The following is a 20,724-nucleotide window of genomic DNA, read 5'->3' on the forward strand; positions in this document are numbered from 1 at the left end:
GCATTGACGCAATGAATGATAATCTGACGGGTATCATTATGCAGTGTGCAGTGGATGTTGGAGTTACGGTACTTAAACAGGACACTGGCAAGCTGTCCCAGGAGATGAAGAACCTCATTAAAAAGCATCAAAGCATGAAAGCCTCAAATACAACAGACAAAATAAAATTGGCAGATGTTTCGAAGTCGATTAATAAGCGTAAGATATCCGCTGTAAGAAGGTATAACATAAAGAAAATTGAAGACGCCCTGAAGAATGAAGGAAGCGTCAAAGCAGTGAAAAGAAAACTTGGGATAGGCAAAAACCAAATGTATGCACTAAAGGACAAGGAAGGCAAAGTAACTATCAATACGGACATGATCAATACGGACATGATAGTTAAATTAGCGGAAGCGTTTTACAGATATCTGTACAGTAGCCAGGACAACCCCGACGACCTTAATATAAGAACTGGCAGTAACTCAGATGGCATCCCACCAGTAATTATAGAAAAAAAATAGCGAGATGTAATTGAACATTTGTAAAAACTCTTACAGATTAAAAAAAACATTTAGGAGTAAAAACTGTTGTTATGAACATCAGCGAAACTGAAAATTTGCGAATAAGCAAACAGGAATATGCGTGCGACACGTGTATTACAATAAAGTGCATGAGATGAGCAAATTTATACAAACTTAGAAAGAAAAAAAAATGGATGCATCATGCTTGAAGCGTCAGTAGATAATCATGTATCTTTATTTTGAAAATAGCTCATGATAGACTTTTATTGAATATGCTAATGGTCATGGTTTGAATTCACAAACGAAGGAATAAGGTGTACTAGCTTTTGTTTTCCATAGTTGCTCGGAATCCTCTCACTGTAATAGGTGGGTTTCCTAAAGCTGTACGTCTGTTGTTTGCTGAGGTAAGCAGGGTTAAATATATCTGACGTTCGATTTCATTTGATCATAAATGAGTGCCGCCAGCTTTTTATTAAAGATATTTTCAAATATTAAGATACCATGTGTTACACGACATCGGCAACGAAAGAGCATCATAGACGACAAAGACGATGAAAGCGACCGTGCTCGTGTTGTTGTTGCTGCTGTTCTTCCATCTTGGCTGCAGCTGCCTCTGACTCTCCCTGTATATCTTGTAAATATATTTATTTCATTCATTCTCTCACCCCCGTAACATTTGGTGGTGGTGCGGGGTACAACACGATATAATGGAGCTCCGCAGTGGCCGACGCTTGGATTTTTCCACCATGGCAAACCAGGGACCGGCTCCCACCGAGGCGACTGCAACAACGACTGCTGTTCTTCCGCAGCTAAAAGATCCTGGCACGAACTATGGCACGGACGATGCCGACATCGAAGAATGATTGCCGTTGTATGAACGTACAAGTAAGAATTACCGCTGGGATGAAACTCTTATGTTAGCCAATATCCTGTTCTACTTGAAAGGAACAGCAAAAGTGTGGTTCGAGAAACCACGAAGATGAAATTGGAAGCTGGGATGCGTGCAAAGAAAAGATGCGCGCCCTTTTCGGCAAGTCTGTGGGTAGAAAGGCAGCGGCAAAGAAGGAGTTGGCATCTTGTGCGCAAGCGTCATCAGAGTCCTACATGACTTACATACAGGACGTGCTTGCCCTTTGCCGAAAAGCGAACAACGGTATGGAAGAAACCGAAAAAGTAGCTCACATATTGAAAGGCATTGCAGAAGATGCATTCAACCTTCTCATATGCAAGGACTGCAACACGGTCGATGCCATCATCAAGGAGTGCCAGCGTTTTGAGGCCGCATAAAGTTGACGTATCGCCTATAATTTCACTCGACTACCAAACACAGCAGCAACCTGGTCGTGCGAAGACAGGTCTGCGCTACAGACGCCGTTAACTGCAGAGCACGTGACCAAGATCATCAGACGTGAACTTGAAGCTCTGTCTCCTGCGACCACGTGCTCCCATGCCTGTGACTCTAGCCCTCAGATGGTGCCACTGGTACATGCCATTGTGCGACAAGAGCTTTCGAATGCTGGACTGGCCTCCGAGTGCACTACAGCTCCCTCTCAGCCGATCAACCGTCGTCGACCCCATGTTTCGTATGCCCAAAGCCAAAACCTTCCAGTGCGCCCTCGCAATCCAGCCGAGTGGAGGACTGCTGACGATCGCCTGATTTCTTTCAACCGCCACCGTATCGGACACGTGGCCCGCCATTGTAACACTCGGTGGTATTGGCATCAGGCATCCTATGGGTACCCGCATCGGCCAGAGAGGGATCATGGACGCTTTCAAACTTACCGGGAGTCACCTCAGGCCACCAGTGAAGACATTCTTTTTATGCTGCCATATCGTCGTCGCTCTCCATCTCCGCATGCTCACCAGTCCCGCTCACCACTCTCCCGTCGCCCATCATCTCGCTCGCCCCAATGTCGCCGACCAACGGCCTTAGGAAAGTTTTAACGCCACCCATAGTGCCACTCGTCCAGGTCGCCGACGGCGGCACGTTTCCCGTGCTTGGAATGTGCTCCACGCGTATAAGTGTGGCTGATCGCTCCACGACAGTGCTATTTGCTGTGCTCGAGAAATGTTCCCATGAACTTATCCTCCGCATGGACTTTTTATCCGCCCACTCTGCCCTTACTGATTGTGGAACCAGCATGCTTCAACTTGATTTACTGTGTTACCATGACGACCCAACACCGGCTCAACCCCATCTGTGTTCTGTAGATCACATTCGCCTAGCGCCTCAAGCCGTTACTTACGTGAACCTGAGATCTGTCCCTCCTGTTTCCAATGGTGACTACATGTTGACACCTATTGCTGACGTTCTGCTGGCCGAAAGTGTTGCCGTGCATCACATACTTTTGACAGTCACGGGAAATACAGCATATCTTCCGATCCTAAACTTCAGCTGGTGCGCTCAAGTTATCCCAGATGGTATGACTTTGGCAAAAGTTTTTTCTATAGATGCTGCCATTTCGGCGTTCGTTGCCGAATCTTCTTCGTCTTCTGCTCCGTTTTCATCCTCGAAGAGCGCAGCGGATCAACAAGATGATCGCTCCGAACCTTCTTCCAGCACAGACAGCTGACATCCGGCACCTGCTGAAATCCTACCGCGACATCTTTGATTTTGATGACCGCCCTTTGCGTCAGACATCCTTAGTGAATCATAGGATTAACACTGGAGACGCCAGCTCCATTCGACGACGTTCTTTAGCGTGTGTCTAATGCTGAGCGACAAGTTAATCAGCACGAAGTTGAAGAAATGCTCTCAAAAGACGTCATCGAACCTTCCTGCAGTCCATGGGCATCGCCGGTCGTGCTAGTCAAGAAGAAGGATGGCAGCTGGCGCTTCCGCGTAGACTACCATCACTTAAACAAAGTAACACGTAAGGACGTGTATCTACTGCCGCGGATTGACGATGCTCTCGACTGCCTACATGGGTCTGCCTACTTTTCACCTATCGACTTGCGATCAGGATACTGGCAGATTTCTTTCGATCATCGAGATCGCGAGAAAACCGCATTCATCACACCAGATGGACTTTTCCAGTTCAAGGTTATGCCATTCGGATTGTGTAATGCGCCAGCTACATACATTTGAAAGAATGATGGACTCTCTCCTGCATGGATACAAATGGACCACGTGCCTGTGCTATCTCGATGACGTCATTGCATTTTCACCTACATTCGAAAGCCACCTTAGCCGCCTAACGGCTGTTCTTGAGGTTTTCGGGAAAGCAGGACTTCAGCTCAACTCTTCCAAATGTCGCTTTGGCCGTCGGGAAATCACTATGCTGGGCCACCTTGTCAGTGCTCGAGGTGTGCAACCTGATCCTGACAAAATTCGAGTTGTCAAAGATTTTCCCATACCATGTTCCGCAAATGATGTATGCAGTTTTATCGGCCTTTGTTCTTACTTTCGACGTTTCGTGAAGAATTTTGCTGACATTGCCCGACCACTTACGGAGCTACTGAAGAAGGAGATGCCTTTTTATTGGGGTACTGACCAGGCAACTGCCTTCAGCACCCTTACAACATTACTTACTTCACCACCCATCTTGGCCCATTTCGACCCATCAGCCCATACTGAAGTTCGTACCGATGCCAGCGGACATGGAATTGGTGCTGTTCTCGCCCAGCAGCAACGAGGACAGGATCACGTCAATGCTTATGCCAGTCGCCTCCTTTCTCCTTCGGAGAGCAAGTTTTCCATTACAGAGCGTGAGTGCCTTGCACTAGTCTGGGCAGTCGGAAAATTTCGACCATACTTGTTTGGCCGCACCTTTTCGGTAATTACAGATCACCATGCCTTGTGCTGGCTGTCGTCCCTTAAATATCCAACAGGACGACTTGGCCGTTGGGCCTTGAGACTACAAGAATACAGCTTCGCCGTGGCATACAAATCTGTCCAAATGCACCAGGATGCCGACTGTCTATCCCGTCACCCTGTGGACCCACCCGACCTTTCAGCACATAATTCTGACCCTTGTGTTTTCGCCATGTCGGCTTTCACCCACATACGCAAGGAACAGCTCAGCGATGTCCACTTGTGGTCTATCATGCAGAGTCCACGTTTGCCCCACGTAGACCCGTCGCTACACTTGTTCGTTCTACGTGATGGCATTCTTTACCGACGCAACACCAGCGCCGAGAGACCAGAGCTACTACTCGTAGTTCCTGCGACACTCCGTTCCGCTGTACATGAACAGCTTCACGACGCCCCAACCACAGGACATCTCGGGGTCACGCGCATGTACTATTGCGTGCGGCATAGATTCTTTTGGCCAGGCCTTTACCGTTCTGTGCGCCGATACGTTGCTGCATGTGAGTCCTGCCAGCGCTCCAAATATTCCACCTTGGCACCAGTTGGTCCGCTCCAACCAATAGACATACCCACCGTTCCCTTCTACCGCGTCGGTCTTGATCTCGTTGGACCATTTCCAACTCCTCTCACCGGAAACAAGTGGATAGCCGTAGTCACTGATTACGCGACAAGATAGGCTATCACACGAGCGCTACCGACAAGCTGTGCCACTGACGTCGCGGACTTCTTGCGTCATGACGTAATTCTTCACCATGGCGCTCCTCGACAGCTGCTGACCGATCGTGGTCGCTCATTTCTTTCAAAAGTAGTAAGTGACATCCTTCGCTCGTGTTCGATGCGTCACAAGCTCACTACGGCCTATCACCCACAAACAAATAGTCTTACTGAGCGCTTAAATCGAACATTGACAACAATGCTCTCCATGTACGTTTCCAAATATCACTTTGATTGGGATAGTACTTTGCCTTATGTGACATTCGCGTGCAATTCGTCACGCCACGACACCGCTGGCTTCTCCCCCTTCTATTTATTGTTCGACCGCCATCCAGCGTTACCCTTTAAGACTCTTCTCCCATCAACTACGCAAACGGTTACAGAGTACGCCCGTGATGCCCCTGCTCGGGCTAAAGTGGCCCGCCAAATCGCACGGGAACGTCTTCTTGGCTCGCAGCTCTCTCAGAAGGCCCGCTACGATAGCCATCACAGAGTAGTTTCCTACTCTCCAGGTTCATTGGTCCTCCTCTGGACACCATGCCGCAACGTTGGCCTCTCTTCGAAGCTCCTGTCTCGCTACTCGGGGCCTTTCAATGTTTTACGCCAGTTTGCCGAGGTCTCATACGAGATTGCTCCGTTGGACAGTCGGTCGTCGTCGTCCGCACCCGCCACTGACGTCGTCCACATGACCCGCCTGAAACCATACATCTCCGCATATGATCCTACTCTTCTTTAGGCGCCGAGATGGTGCTGCCAGCGGCGGGGGGTTATATGTTACACGACATAGGCAACGAAAGAGCATCGTAGACGACGAAGATGATGAAAGCGACTGTGCTCGTGCTGTTGTTGCTGCTGTTCTTCCATCATGGCTGCAGCTGCCTCTGACTCTCCCTGTATATTTTGTAAATATATTTATTTCATTCATTCTCTCACCCCCGCAACACATGCTTTATGAAAAAGTGGGGTGGACGGTGTTCGACACGAAACATTTTCAATTATGCGCAGCATTCTTTTTTGTAGTCTGTGAATACTAATTTTATTTGTTTTTGTTGTGGAGCCCCAGATCAACACGCAGTATGTAGGTGCGAATAAACTAAAGTGTAGGAGAGCTGCTTTGTGACCCAAAAGGGTAGTACGCATCTTATTTTTCCTATTACACTGATGAACCGTGAGACCTGCGTACGAAGTTTATCTAAGTAATTGGACCAGTTAAACGTTTCGTGAAAAATTACACCTAGAAACTTTTGGGCCTGAACCCGCTCAATCAAACCTCCTCTGAATGTTAGCTGCGAAGAAGAGAACAACTTTGAGGTCAAAAAATAATGTATTTTGTTTTCTTAATATTTAATTCTAATTAACTTGCTTGCAACTATAGAGACAAATTGTTAAGCCAAATATTTGCTTGTTTTTCTAGACTGAACATACCCTGACCAGAAAAAAGTATGTTACGTGTCGTCTGCATAAAGCACAATATCTGGTGTTAATGGCATGTTTACAATATTGTTTATATAGAATAGAAAGAGAAGTGGTCCGAGTATGGAACCCTGTGGGACGCTGTAATTTATCTTTCCCATTTGAGAGTTGGAGTGCTTCATATCAGTATATTGATACTAATTAGTTAGGCAACTTCTTATTAAATTAAGATGTAAGCCTCTTATTCCATATTCATTAAGCTTTTTTAAAATAATTACATGCTAGATGGAATCAAATGCTTTTTTTAAACCAAAAAATATTCCACTTGTGTGGTACTTTTGCTCAAAATTATGGATTATTTTATCTATAATATATGATAGGGCTTTCTCAGTACACTTGTTCTTCTGAAGTTCATACTGATGTCCTGTAATAAGTTTTCTTTGAGCTACAAAAATATGAAATTCGGGCATAATTAACACGTTCAACAATTTTCGAAAATATAGGCAAAACAGAAGCGTGCCGATAATTATTCATGTCATATTCATCACCAGCTTTGTGGATTACAGATTCTTTGGCCCCTTTTAGTTTGTCCCGGAACGTTCCAGTGCTCAGGACGAGGTTGCAGATATGGGCAAAGGGTGCTAATATGCTCTGATACTGCTTCTAGTGGTTCAGCTTTTAAATCGTCAAAGCCAACTGCAGAATTGTTATTTAACTTCTTTATCACTAAGGCTACTTAGTAATAAGTGACCTCGCATTGCATTCCCCAAAACTGTGAAGGGTAAACAACGAGTTATTATTGAGGTCCAATAAAACATTCCACCAGCCTTGAACGGACTTGAAATGCCTTGCATAAATTTTTTTTCTGACCACCTATCTTACATCATGTAAGATCAGTGAACCTGCAGCGGTGGTTTCTCAGACCAATTCAAGCACGCAACCGCAGGATGCAAGACAGCAGAGGGAGCTGAAACACTTTTTACATCGCACAGCCGTTATACGCTTATTTGACTGCCTATTAAAGCAGAGATGAGTCGAGAAACTGTAAAATGTCGTTCCCGCAGGACATTACGTGTACCTGTTAGTATAGTGAACTTCGCAGCGGTTCATGATTCCGATAAAGTAGTGGGCATTGGGAGAGCATTCGGTTCCGCTTTGACTCTCAATGACCGTCTGCTTTGACGGCCTCGCAGCAACGCGCCAGCCGCAGTGCACGGAGTGTATAGCAATATCACTTCAGTGTTGTTCTTTATTATACTTGAAAACTGTTTGCAAAGTTTGCTGCAGTTGGGAATGTGCCTCAGGGAGAATTACCGGCTGTGGATGGTCGATGCTCTACACGGCCGTACTCTTCCACGCACAAGTGGCAGCTCCACAAGCCTGCAGGAAGTAACAAAAAAGTGAGAACACATCATTGTTGACTCTATCATAAGGGCAAGGGCAACCTTTAGAACAGTTATCGAAGAACTATATTCTGATTGTAGCGCCTGCTTCCGAGCGATTTCGCAACACTACGGGGTTGCCAGTTCGTAAAAAAAAAATAGGCAACTTTTTGACAACTTGTCAAGGTACAACTCAGACATAAAACGAAGAGAAAAGGTTGAGGTGGTGATGAAGAGCAAGACCAGTTCCCTTAGACTTCACAGAGAATGGTCGTCTCGCTAGCTAAGCACTCACGACAGAAGAAGGTGTCCAGACATAGACAGGGTGATGCTAGTGGACCAAGGTGTGACTGCTGACTTTTCCACTGTGCTTGCTGATTCATTCTCCAATAACCATGCCAATTTGCTGGTGTCAAACGTGGAGGCCATTCTGGGAATTCTACATCAGCAGTGGAACACTATGCCGAGTTGAGCAATCAAGCATACATCAAAACAGACAACTGGGCGAGTTGGTGTGCTTCCACCTTGAACGAATATTAGTACGACGAAAATGGGAACAAGAATATAAAACACAAACTACAGTGGAAATTTTGCATTGCCACAGAGACCAGCACATGCGTGAAATCATGGAGGCATTTTACATGTCACTGGAAGGTGATAATTGTATCTGTCAGCCTTCCCTAGCACTACCAGATGCAGAAGTATCATACGTCACAGACAGCTTGCACATCTCATCAGTGAGCATGCGCGATGGCGGTTTATTTTTTAGGTTTCCTGGATGCTATTTATTTCACCTCTCTCTTCATGCTGTAATTTGTCTTTTCTATTCTCGTCGCCATTTTTGTCGAGCTAATATTCGTCCAAGATGGAAGCATATTAGGCCCCTGTCACAAGGCAAATCAAATGTCATTTACACTGAAAATGTCATTTGTTTGCTGTCACATAAGGAAAGTAATGTCATTCGATGAAAATGACATTTTCTGTCGAATGACATCACGAAACCAATTCAGATTCAATTTCAGAGAATGTATAGCCTCGACGCCGGGAACCTTTTTAACCCTTTGTTTCCCATAGCGCAACCATTTGTGCAATATTTTTTTAGCCTATGTGAGAACAATACATAGAAAAGTAGAAGTAAACCAAAAACCAAAAAAATTCAGCTTTATTTAAAACAAAAAACAAATAACCAGATATGTGGACACTGGGGACACCATTCCATCATTCTTCATTGTACACAGGAACTTTGCCAACCGACAACTACGCTTTGGTGCATTGGTTATATCATCACTATTCACCATAATTAACATCTTTATTGTCAGTTCATTGTGTTAAACATTAATATTTCTACAGACATATCTCCAGCCTCTTGAACCGTGCACATGGGCGTCACACTAACAGAAATATCTCTCCCGCTTGATCTTGTTAACGCTACAACTCTGATACAATTCCCGACACCGACGCTTGTGTTTTCTGTTTCCTTACTGACACACATAGGCGATGAGCAACGGAATGATGCTACTTGTGTACTATCATTGAATGCCTAGAATCTTAGACTAACGACTGGTCCCATCGCTCATTTATCCAACAAGATGATGCACTTTACTGCCACAATTTCCACCTAGAAGTACCAGCCCTGCAGCTTGTCATTCCAAAACACCTCTATCAGGCTGTTTTTCACAAACTTCATGACCTTCCAATGACCAAACACCACCGATGCTTCACGCCCAGTGCCTTCAAACCCTTGATATTTTGTCATAACCACTCTTTCGTGTTAGCTTAGACCTACTTGGCCTGTTTTCCTTGTCTTGCTTTGGCAACAGTTGAATAGCTGTGGCCACAGACTATGACACGTGCTATACCGTGACACGAGCTCCTCGAACAAGCTGCATCACAGATGTCGCCGATTTCCTTACTGAGAGGTGATCTTGCAACATGGACCTCCCCACTAGCAGTTTAAAGGGCCAGGCTACGACTTTTTATTTTTTTACAGCCCCCAAACAAGCTCGGCAATCAGTAGAGTAGACCGCAGCGATCACATTTTCTGAATATTATAGAGCTGCGCACCGTGCAGAGCCTCTATTTCGAAAAACAATTCCCGCGCTCCTTTCCTAAGCCTGACCAATGCTCCTTTCACGCACGGTGGCACCGATTTGGAAATTACGATTCGTGACGCAGCACGCAGCTCGTGGATTGGTCTCAACCAGGTCTCAACAAACAGTAGTAAAGTGAACGACAGTTTCTGTTTCCACCCACAGCTACGACAGAACTGTGGGTGGGACCATACGTGTTGCGAAACTCTCAATAGGCTCCATGTATCGAAATCTGGACACGTCACTGGCTCAGTTTTTGGGAGTGAACAGATTTTCGCGCCACCTCTTGACGAGCACACTCACTATTAAACATATTATTTGTGTTTTGTGTTGCTGCTCTCAGATGGCACGACAGTCTGCTCCTGAAAAATCTAACTCCAGAAAAATCGGGTTAAATTCATCTCCGGCTTTTGGAACGCAGTTTTGCTACAAATCGTAGTCGGCTACAAATCGAGCGACTGGGCTGTGGCGAAGCATCGGCACCAGGTAAACAGTAAACAACCAGGCATCGGAGCAAGCGGAAGTGCATTGAGACTGATCGAGTTCACCGATGACGTAAATTGCTGACGTCTTGTCACATTGCCGAACTGGGCGGAGTCACGACAACGGGCTATGCCTTCCCCTCCCTCTGAAGGAGAAGGGTGCCGAGGCCACGCGAAAATTTGAAACCAGCTGAAAGCGATGTTCTAGCCTCTGTAACTTCCTTAATATAGCACCTGTTCGCAAAATTCTTGCGGCAGCATGTTCTTGAAGTAAAAGTGCACATATTTCTATTTATAACAATTTCTGGGCCTTGGGGTTGCTTACTGGCCCTTTAAGGATTGCGGCCACACATTTTTGTCAAGAGTCATGGCGAACACCCTGCAGTCATGTGCACCGAGGCACAAGCACACTACGTTGTATCATCCAAAGACGAATTGCCTCACGGAACATCTGAACTGAACACTTACTGGCATGCTTTCGAAGTATCTTTCCTCAGGCCACATTTGCGTACAATTCTTCGCGGCACAACAGTGCTGGCTCCATTTTTCCTGTTAGACCGACAACCAACGTTGCTCCTAGACACCATCATCCTGTTTGCTGCAGTACTGACCATTGAATATGCCCTTGATGCTATCACGAGGGCTACCCACACGCGTGAAACCGCCCGCACCTGCCTTCTGACCTCTCAAGAGAACTAATGGCGTCTGTACGATCAAGACACTGAGACTTCTCAGATCAAAGTACCTTTCACCCAGTTTTTTGGTGCAGCCTCCGACCTGTCACGTTGGCCTGTCTGAAAAACTGTAGCCTCGATATACAGGCCCGCACAGTCATTCCTGTGGTTAGTCCTGTAACTTATGAAATCACTCATATCATTTGGTCGCCTTGTACATGTCCCAAGCTTGGAGTCCTACCACTACCCTAGTGACGTTCATTTATTCAAAGTACGCACAAAATTTTATAAAAGAAAGCTACTCTCAAATACAGTGGGTGGACGGGCTGGTACAGCAAGCCATATTTCATTTGTCTCGTGCTTGCTCTTGCCTGGATCGCAGGTGTTGATAGGCTGATTGCATGCGTTTCAGTGATCAAAAGGTGAATACACAATTAGCTGCCGCTGTGTTATTTCTGTAACGGGAGTGTCAATCGTTCCTTTACTATGTCATATCCAACATTGGTCATATCGACAGCCATGTTGGTTTTCGATTTGCTCTAGGCTTCAAAAAAAAATCTTTCTTTCATCTGTAGCCTAAGGCAATTCAACTTTTGCTGTTAACACAAGTTTTTATGTTGATTTCAAATATATATTCAGTTTCATAGTAAGTTGCATAGTTTTTGTTTTATACCCTGATAACGTGTAAAATATAGCTCTTTTTGGACAGACATTTTCTACCACTAAGCTTTTATGATTATGTGTCATTAATGGCTTGTATTACTGCATATTACCTGTACTATGCAAATAATTATCAAGAAATCTTGTATAATACACTTAAATGAACATGAAAAATTGTAATGCGCTAAGTACTGATTGCCCATACTGATTGCTCATTCATAATATTTAATTACACGATACCCTGGTTTAAAAAAGTAAATTGCACTCTTCACATGTTAAAGAATATGTACTGCTTACCTACAATATTATATAAATGATATCACGCTTAAAAAAATAAATTGCACTATTCACATGTTACGAAATACGTGACTAAACTTTCTCTTGATCTGGCAATCAAAAGTCTTTAATATATGATGTCCAAAATCAAGAAGTTGCCTGAAATTGCAATTCAAGACAAACACATCTTCAATGTAGAAATGAAAGTTCATCTGTGTTGCAATAATTTACTTTTTAAAATGATTTATTCCATTATGAGAGCTTGGGAATTATGAATATTTGGAGCACTTTTTTGTTTTTATAGCCACCTTGTGCTCTTTAAAGGGGCCCTGCAACATTTTTTCCAGTAGTTGTCATGAAATGTGTTCACTGAAAGAACTCATTGCCTCACGAATTCACCACCACAAAATTATAAGAATTTTTCTAGTATGAGCGGAGTTACAAAGATTTGTTGCACACTGCAACTGCATTCTCTCTTCTCTCGTCCTGATGAAAGCATTGGAAGCTAAGCAGGGAGGGATGGCATGAACAAAGAAAATACGTCAAGCGCCTCATGACTTGGAACACTTTTTTCTTTTCATTGAATAAGCGGCTTTTCAGTGCGATCGCGCGTCTATGCATAGTCAAGTCAAATCCTCCTGAAGCGGCCCCTGTAATGTTCGAGCGCAACATGTTCAATTTAGCCAATGGCTGACACAATGGCTGTGACAAGTGATTTTTGAGCTTGTAGCATCATTTGTCGAGAGGAGAAAGCAATCTTCAGCTTGCTTTAAGAATTTACTGCGATTTGCAGGCCATGTGCTACACTATAACATTTGGCTAGTGTGGTGTAGAGAGCCTTGACTACCAATCGGCAGCGTTTTCTGACCATTCTCAAGAAGTGTTGCAGGGCCCCTTGAAAGGCGATTTTAGCCTACTTCGAGTTTTACTACAGCCTTCTTTTGTCATGAAAGTGAAGAAACTGAACTTCTCAGAGCACTAAAAAATTTTAAAAAATGTAATTTTTGAAAAATCTTGCACTTTTCAAATGGCATCTTCCCTCAAGTTCACCTATGGTTGGTTACTTCAGAAGTCAGCGGCATTTCCTCCTCAAAGGCGGATGCACACAAGCCGGCACCAGTGGACACGTACTCCAGACTGACATCCTGAGCCGGACGTCAGTTCACTCTGCCTACAGAGAACGTTGCCGAGAGCAAGAGCGGGACTATTTCTTTAGCCGTTGAGGAGGTGATTCGCTGCCTTGCTACGGTGGTCTGTGCGATGCCTCTCCTGACCTTTTAAGTTGTATCTGACTATAGGGTTATTTGTTATATATGACATTGGAGTTGCTGTGTGACAAGAGTATTAGACCTAACTAGCTTAGGTACCACATTACGAATACCTGAGCAGGGGCCATGACGGCTAGTCAAGCAGTGATAAGGACCTCATTGTTTCTTCAACTGTTGCATACAATTGCTTTGAGCAGAAGATAACCAAGCCAGGCACAATCAGATTATCAGCAACAAATGGCCTGGACTGCTATACTCCAAATGCAATTCGAAGTTAAGGGTGGTGACTAAGGACTGTTTAATCAGTAAGGTCAAAAGGCCAGCCACTCGTTTTCCTGCAATTTGTATTTACTAAACTGTAGTTTTCTTGTACAAGAGGTGTTCAAATGAATAGGTATGAAACATCATAACAATTAACCATGAAATAGCTGCTCATGCCATAACGGGAAAACATAGTGTGACATCCAAGGAAGCAACTGGATACCCCACCGTGGATCGTAGCTTGCAAGGGCACCCACATGCCCAAGAGATAGCGAAGGCTATCATTAAGAGCGCCATCTGATTGTCGAGGCACTGCTTGTAAAGATAGGATGGTGTTGACATTGCAAAATTCAAAGAATAGCCAGGTGTTACTCGATTTCTGGCAGCAGAAGGTGCTCAGCCGGCCACCCTTCACTGCAAGATAGAGATCATACACAGAAAAACCTGCGCTTCTCCGAGCTGTAGTGCACTCGGAGGCCAGTTCATCCTGGTAAAAATGGAGTGCCCATTCTCGTGGAGGTCATACGATTTTGGCTGATGACCCATGACCAGGCAAACAGTCATCACGCCCAATCTCCTCCTCAACAAGGTGGACGACCTAGTGAGTAGTGATTGATGTGTCACAGTAGAAATGTTGGCAGTGAAAAATATATATACATATAAAAAAATGGACAAACATTTGAAATTAGTAGAACTGGAATGAGTAGAACTGAGTAGAACTTGGTCGCCAAATGGAAGGACGCTGTGAAGGACTGGGTCTCGACACGGCTACGGGAATTCTAGAAACAAGAAATCCTTTAGCTTGTTCATCAATGGAATCGTGCTCAGGACTATGGTGCATACTTTGAATAAAGTCTTCATTTCTACTTCTCATTTGAACACCCATGGCATATTCATTGTTATAGTGAACTTGTTGCCCAATTTATTTTAATTTATTTTAACAGCTAATGTTCTTGTCCAATCTAGTCTTGTTTCATTTCTCCGGTGACCCCCTAATCTTCAGTATTACCAATGGGCAAGCATTGTAGAGAACCAGCATGCGCATCAAAAGCATGTCCCTTCGCAAGCACCCTGCCAGCAGAAAAGTTTTGAAGCTTCCACAGATGTAATGTGTGTAAACTGTCCAGAATGTGGAGGATAGAGAGAGGTTAAGTGAAACGTTAAACTGTCTTCATAAAGCCACTGTCCGTAGACACGCTGCTCTAATCTTTCTCTCGATTTCATGAGATATATAATGACTCAGGGTCACTCACCTTCGGGCGGCTCAGACAAGGGTGGCTGCAAGCAGTACATATGGTAGCCACGGTCACAGTCATCACAAAACAGCAGCTGGTCCTGCAACACAAGGAACTAGCCTGGCACAAACTGACTACACATGCACTCTGCAGGCTTGTCAGAATGGACAATGGTACGCCTTCAACGAAACTCCTCAAATCCCCACCACTTGGGGCAGTAACAGCATGTTAAGAACATCCCGTGCCATGGTCACCCAACCATCTTCAGTTGCCCATCACAGTAGTGGGAATGCCTTCCAGCATTATGGAGCAGCTATTAGAGCAGGCAAAATCTGCCTTTGGAGCAGCTACCTCCGTATTTGGAGCATGCACGGGCTTTTCATGATACACACTGAGGAAGAAAATTTAGATTTAATTTAATGTTTCCTCATTTTACATAATCATTTATACAGGAGCAGCAAGCCAGCAACATACACACAAAAATAACCAAAAAGAGATATACAAAAGCAGCGACATAAAACAGTGAAGAATATTGCACCCACAATTAAGCTAACAGCAGCATAAAGTTCTAGCACTCACATAAGCGCGTGCACGGGGAGGCAGGAGCCAGGGGGGGAAAGCACGAAGCCAGCTCCATACACTGACATGATAGAGAAGGGGCACCGCGATGAACATTCACTCCCCCTCCGCCTCGAAGGGGAACCCTGAGAATGCCTATGCACCTACACACACACGCACGCACGCACGCACACGCATGCACGCACGCGCACACACACACACACACACACACATTCAAAGCTTGGTACAGGAAAACCTTGTTAATACTTACGTAAACACCATGAACCTAGCTAACTGCGCACTAAACGTAGTATGCATTAACCGCCTAGTACCAGTTTTGAAGCTTATTTCACCGCAGAGTTACACATTAAGCTTTTTTTTTAGGTCACAGTGAAATGTGAGAAAAACGCACATAAGGAGGTTTTCACCTCCTTACTTGAGCCATAACCGTTCAAAAAGGAATAAATAGAGTGCCACAGTAGATATTGCCTAAAATGCCCACCACAAAGTCATTTCTTTTTATTAGCCGAATTTCAGAAATTATTGGCACTCCTGCAGGCCGTCCGATGGCATGCGGCGGCAACATCAAGAAGCATTTCGAAACTACCGCGGATTCCGCGATACGCAGCCAATGCACCCACTGACATAGCGACGAAACGGGCATAAGCGGCTTTCCACGATAAATGTGTACCACGACCTGCTACTTAGCAAAAACAGACCCAGCTTTTTTGAGGCGCAGTACAATCGCAGAGAGCCCATCGTCTACTGGCTGGTTGCATGCGGCGCTTCCCCTACTTAGCGTACACACCATACCAAGCCTCTGGCGCCTACTCCACTTCAGACCATGCACAGATGTGGCAAAAAAGGTATTACGCTAACGCGATGATGCGAGATCTGTGAAAGCAATGCTGTAGCGATCCTGTCAGTGGACTGAGGCGCAACAAGAACACTCCACTTGCCATCTCGGTGCCCGCGACCTACAAAGCTCAACTCTGAAACAGCGAGCTACTTTCGTTTCTGCAATGCGGTGCACGCTGAACACAGTCCCGTACAACGATCGAGGCACAGAGATAGCCACCCCTGTGCACTAAGTTAGACACCAGCTATTAAAAGCGTGCAGTAAGCTTAAAGCGGCACCAAGTCACACACGTAGGGTTATTATTAGCCATGTCATGCTGATGCACTTTTCAGTGGTAACCACATCGCCTTTTCTTTTTACCAGTGGTTACCAGAAAAAGCACCGCCACAATCACGTGGAAGTTGATCAGCCGATTCCGTGGTTTTGCAGTTGCGCGACTGTGCGCAAATGCAGCAGCCCAAGCGTACGAGATGGCGGCTATCACGTAATATCCGCTCATATGAGTGCTGTCAATATTACTTTCGGTTCCAAAACCCCCTTGCGACACAGCAACAGCACCAACCTGACAAAAAAAGACCCTTTTGGAGCAGTATGACGCAGTAATTTCCAGTTGGTGCAGGTAGGCACAATTGGCGCATGTTTCCCACCACTGCAGTCATTTTGAGTGCAAAAGGAATTACAGAAATGAGCAAATAGATATTGTTTATCTGGCTGCCCTTTATTTTGCTTTCATGCCAATTATTGAAAAAGAGATTTCAAGGAATGTTACAAGCAGATTTCCTACATATCGCATCGACAAGTTCACAGGTACTGAGCACATACGCAGCACAACACAAGTACACTCATGAAGAATTGAAACACAAAAAGGGTATTACAAAGTAAAATTGGATTTGTAGTCAAGAGCTCAGGGCAACTACCTTTGTTCTCAGAACATCAGCAACCTATACTATAGCCGTAGCAACCATGTTCCTCAAATCCCTATATGTTTGCGATCTTCTGAGAATAAAGTTGGTTGCGAGTGACGCCCCTTCTGTTTCGTTCTTAATTTTTCTTCCCTTATGATACGCGTCTTTTTGCACTTCAGTAAGTATGCACCAACTAGCCCAACAAAACATTTTAATAAATAGATAGCTAATATTGGCATTGTTTTTCAAAATCGTACCCAGCATGCTTCTTTGGTCATTATACACAGCAACGATGTTAGGCTTGTCTTTTTTACATTCGACTGAGTAGATTATTGCTAGGGATGAGGAAAACAGCCGAGTGATTTCGTTTTGCAGCAGCTGTTCGGTTAACAAGGCAGATCAGAAGCAAGCAGTGACCCTGCACAATGGCCATGACAAGAGTTTATACGAGCGAACACAGAATGGCAAGCGATATTCTCTACTCCACCTGCACAGTGCCCTCATCACATCTGTCACTCATGTCCAAAATGCATGCCGGAAAATCCCCCCCCCCCCCCCCTTGAGAAAAAGCCAACTTCATGGGGTGCTTCACACTGTCCGATGTCCTAATATATCGTGTTCTGGTTGTTTTAGGGGTGAAGCTCCTTATGGTTAAGGCTTGTCCAGTGGAGTCGGCATCGTGCACCATAGCCACCACTGACTCTGACGATGACGATGAAGAACAAGCGCCTTCCAGACCACACATTCTCTTTCTTTATGCCATCACGGCACAGCACATGCAAGGTACCCACTATGCGCCATAACGATGAGGATGATGGCGATAATGATCACGGACAATGACTGGCCGCTGCAGTATATAACGTCTCGATATGCACTACAATGCATTTCCTATGACTGGAAACAACCAACAAACACTAGGGAAACATGCCCAGACATTACCTTTACAAACTTCAGGCTGGATTTGATACCACAAAGCAGTAGTAATGAAGGCAAAATGAAAGTCACAACTCAACGCAACAGACCAGCTATAACATATAAAAATTTTATATAACTGTGCACCTCTTAGCACTAATTTACATGCACGAGTGGTCATTGTCACAGGTGATTTATGGTAACACCGAGCGATCCCACTGCTCTGCCCACTCATCATCATTCACTTTGTGGATATGCTGTGATTTTTTTCAACATAGCTATGAGTTTCCTTATACAGTCGAATCTCGATAATTCGTACTCAAAGGGGCCCGAAAATTTGTTCGAACTAAAAGAAGTTCGAATTAATGGAAGCTAGATAACGGAGGGCTCTCCATGCAGTGGTGCATGTGCATTGAGCTAACACACGAAGGAAAGTTTCAGAAGACATGTTTATTCACAAATCACAGGACACCCGTTATTAATTGAAGTAATCGGTGATGCACATCTGCACACGTTTGCCTTCCAGCTAGTCAATCATTTTCGCACGCAGCTTGCAAAGCATTTCTACTTTGGCTTCAGCATTCTCCTGGCAAGAGAAGTTGCACATGGAAATGTCCAGTGCAGACACTTTCTAAAAACGACTATAACTACTGCTTAGCTATGCAGCCGCAACGTGGCCAGCACGTGACGAGAAAGAAGGAGCGTCTCCACGCGAAGAGAATTAGATCAGCACTTGAGATAAACCAACACTCTACGGCAGCTTTTTTTTGTTGCTTTCTTTGTGCGCATCGTTGAAAAGAGAAGGGTTATGTGGCAGGGAGACCTGCTTGAGAGACCTACCCCTCAAGGCGCAGAGCCGTGCTCCCGCAAAGGGCAAGGGCTGCAGAAGATGATGCCTTTTTCCTTTCCTTCAATCACACATTCACTCAACCCAGCGACAGCATTCTCTTTTTTTTTTTTTCCCTCTTTCTTCGAGCGCGGCATTGGAAGGAGATGGGTCTTTATGTGGCAGGGACAGAAAAAGGAGAAGCGTAACACGGGCGCGTCACAAATCGGCATTTGAGAGAGAGCAAATATTCCACCGCAGCCTTTTTTTTTCAATTTCAGTTCGTTCGCACGCAGCGTTGAGGTGTTGCAGGTGCCGTCGCGGGATTGGGCAAGTGCTGAGAGCATTTTCAGAGCGCGGTATGTTCGAATTAACCGCAGCAAGTGCTTGCACGTCCGAATTACCGGGCGTTTTCGCCCATTGAAATACACATGGCTTTGACGGGACCTCATCGTGAGTTCGAATTAAGCGTGTTCGAATTAATGAAATTCGACTGTACAATAACGTTGCCTTGTTCACAAAAATAGTTCAACATAAAGGATAATTCGATTTACCCGAGTTTCAGATTTGATTGTATTAATGTGCTTCGTAAACACAGATGAAAGAAAGTTACAGAGGCACTCAAGTCCCTTTACAAGCATTGAATGAAAAGTAGCTAGGACATGTAAGACAAGTCTGACATCTCAGCATTGCATGTCTGGACATGACTACTACCTAAAAATTTTCAAGCTCGCACCCCCCCCCCCCCCCAAAAGCCCTCTCCCCCAATTCACTGGAAATTTCAAATATTCGCACTGTACCAGGAAAGTGCCCCTCGCCCCCCCTTTCAATCACTCCGCAACAATCCAATCCAATCCAGCTTTGCAATGTAGCCCGACTGGTCCGTGCAGGCTCCAAGCCATTTGTTGCTTTGCGTTTGCAGTGAGAGGTCATTTATGCCTATGCAGTCCTCTACAGTGGCAAAGAAAATCGAGGTTATTCGATGGCATTGAGAAAACAGAAAGAGTGTGCACCAGACATCTCGACATTTCAAGCTCGACCGGAAGCAGATACGGGAATGGGAGAAGAATTTCGATAATTTGTTGCAACTAACTAAAGGAAGGCAAAACTGGAATGGAAGCTCAGTAACGGCGCACCACTGTTCAGCCAACACGTGGCGATGCACTTTTGCGACCTGCACAGTGAACTGGCCGATATTGAAGCTGTGGTGCCAGAAGGCTGCGACAGGCTTCAAGCGGAACGCTGCGACCTGCTTTTCACAACTGACTCAAAGGAGTCTTTCGATGGTTTTGAAAGTGATCAAAATCTACAACAAATCCTGCGCCTAAATAAAGTTGCGTAATAAATAATAAAATCTTAATCCATGTGCACTGCTTTTTTTTTCTGGTGTGATAATGTTGCCACCGTCTTGAATTTTGGTGCCGTTCCGAGATAGTGCCTCCCCCCTCACTTTGCCGGCGATTTCGACCTCGTTTGGGGGGGGGGGGGGGAGGGGGGGGATCGCTTGCTGAGAATTTCACGGTATATTGCCGAGCGTTCTTCTTTTTGTGTTTTTATATAACTGGCCTGTTATATGCGCTATCAGAAGCCCTTCTGATAAATTAAAACGATTTTGTATTTTCTTCTATGCTGAGCACTTTCACCAGTAACTGTGGGGCAAAAATTTGATGCGGTCATGAATCACAAGGTACCTCTTGGAACAGTTTCAAATTTTTGAACCCGTAGACAGTGTTGCCAGATTTGGCGACTTCGTGCCAATTTGGGTACTCTATTTAGGCAGATGGTGGCAGAGAAAACGCGTTGGCTAGTAGTTTCGTGTTTTCTTGGTTTGAACCACAGAGTGTAATGATTGTGGTTGCTCACCTGTCTCTTTCAAACTGTAGCCTAATCAGCTGACA

The 20,724-nt window shown here is 45.0% G+C and overlaps 1 protein-coding gene across 2 annotated transcripts in view; it reads right to left on the reverse strand.

The window, feature by feature from the left end:
- Positions 1–7,669: 7,669 nt before the first annotated feature.
- d4 (double PHD fingers d4) overlaps positions 7,670–20,724 on the reverse strand; it is a 138,467-nt gene continuing 125,412 nt past the window's right edge. Inside the window, exons 8-9 of one of the 2 annotated variants that reach the window (XM_075865875.1) lie at positions 14,785–14,866; positions 7,670–7,818 (exon numbers count right to left, since the gene is read on the reverse strand). In XM_075865875.1, the coding sequence (XP_075721990.1) occupies positions 7,739–7,818; positions 14,785–14,866 (162 nt within the window). In that variant the 3' untranslated portion in view covers positions 7,670–7,738. The remainder of the gene's footprint in view (positions 7,819–14,784; positions 14,867–20,724) is intronic. The other variant, XM_075865876.1, reaches the window with a different exon arrangement.

This window comes from Rhipicephalus microplus, chromosome 6 (assembly GCF_043290135.1).
Source record: "Rhipicephalus microplus isolate Deutch F79 chromosome 6, USDA_Rmic, whole genome shotgun sequence".
Lineage (NCBI taxonomy): Eukaryota > Metazoa > Arthropoda > Arachnida > Ixodida > Ixodidae > Rhipicephalus > Rhipicephalus microplus.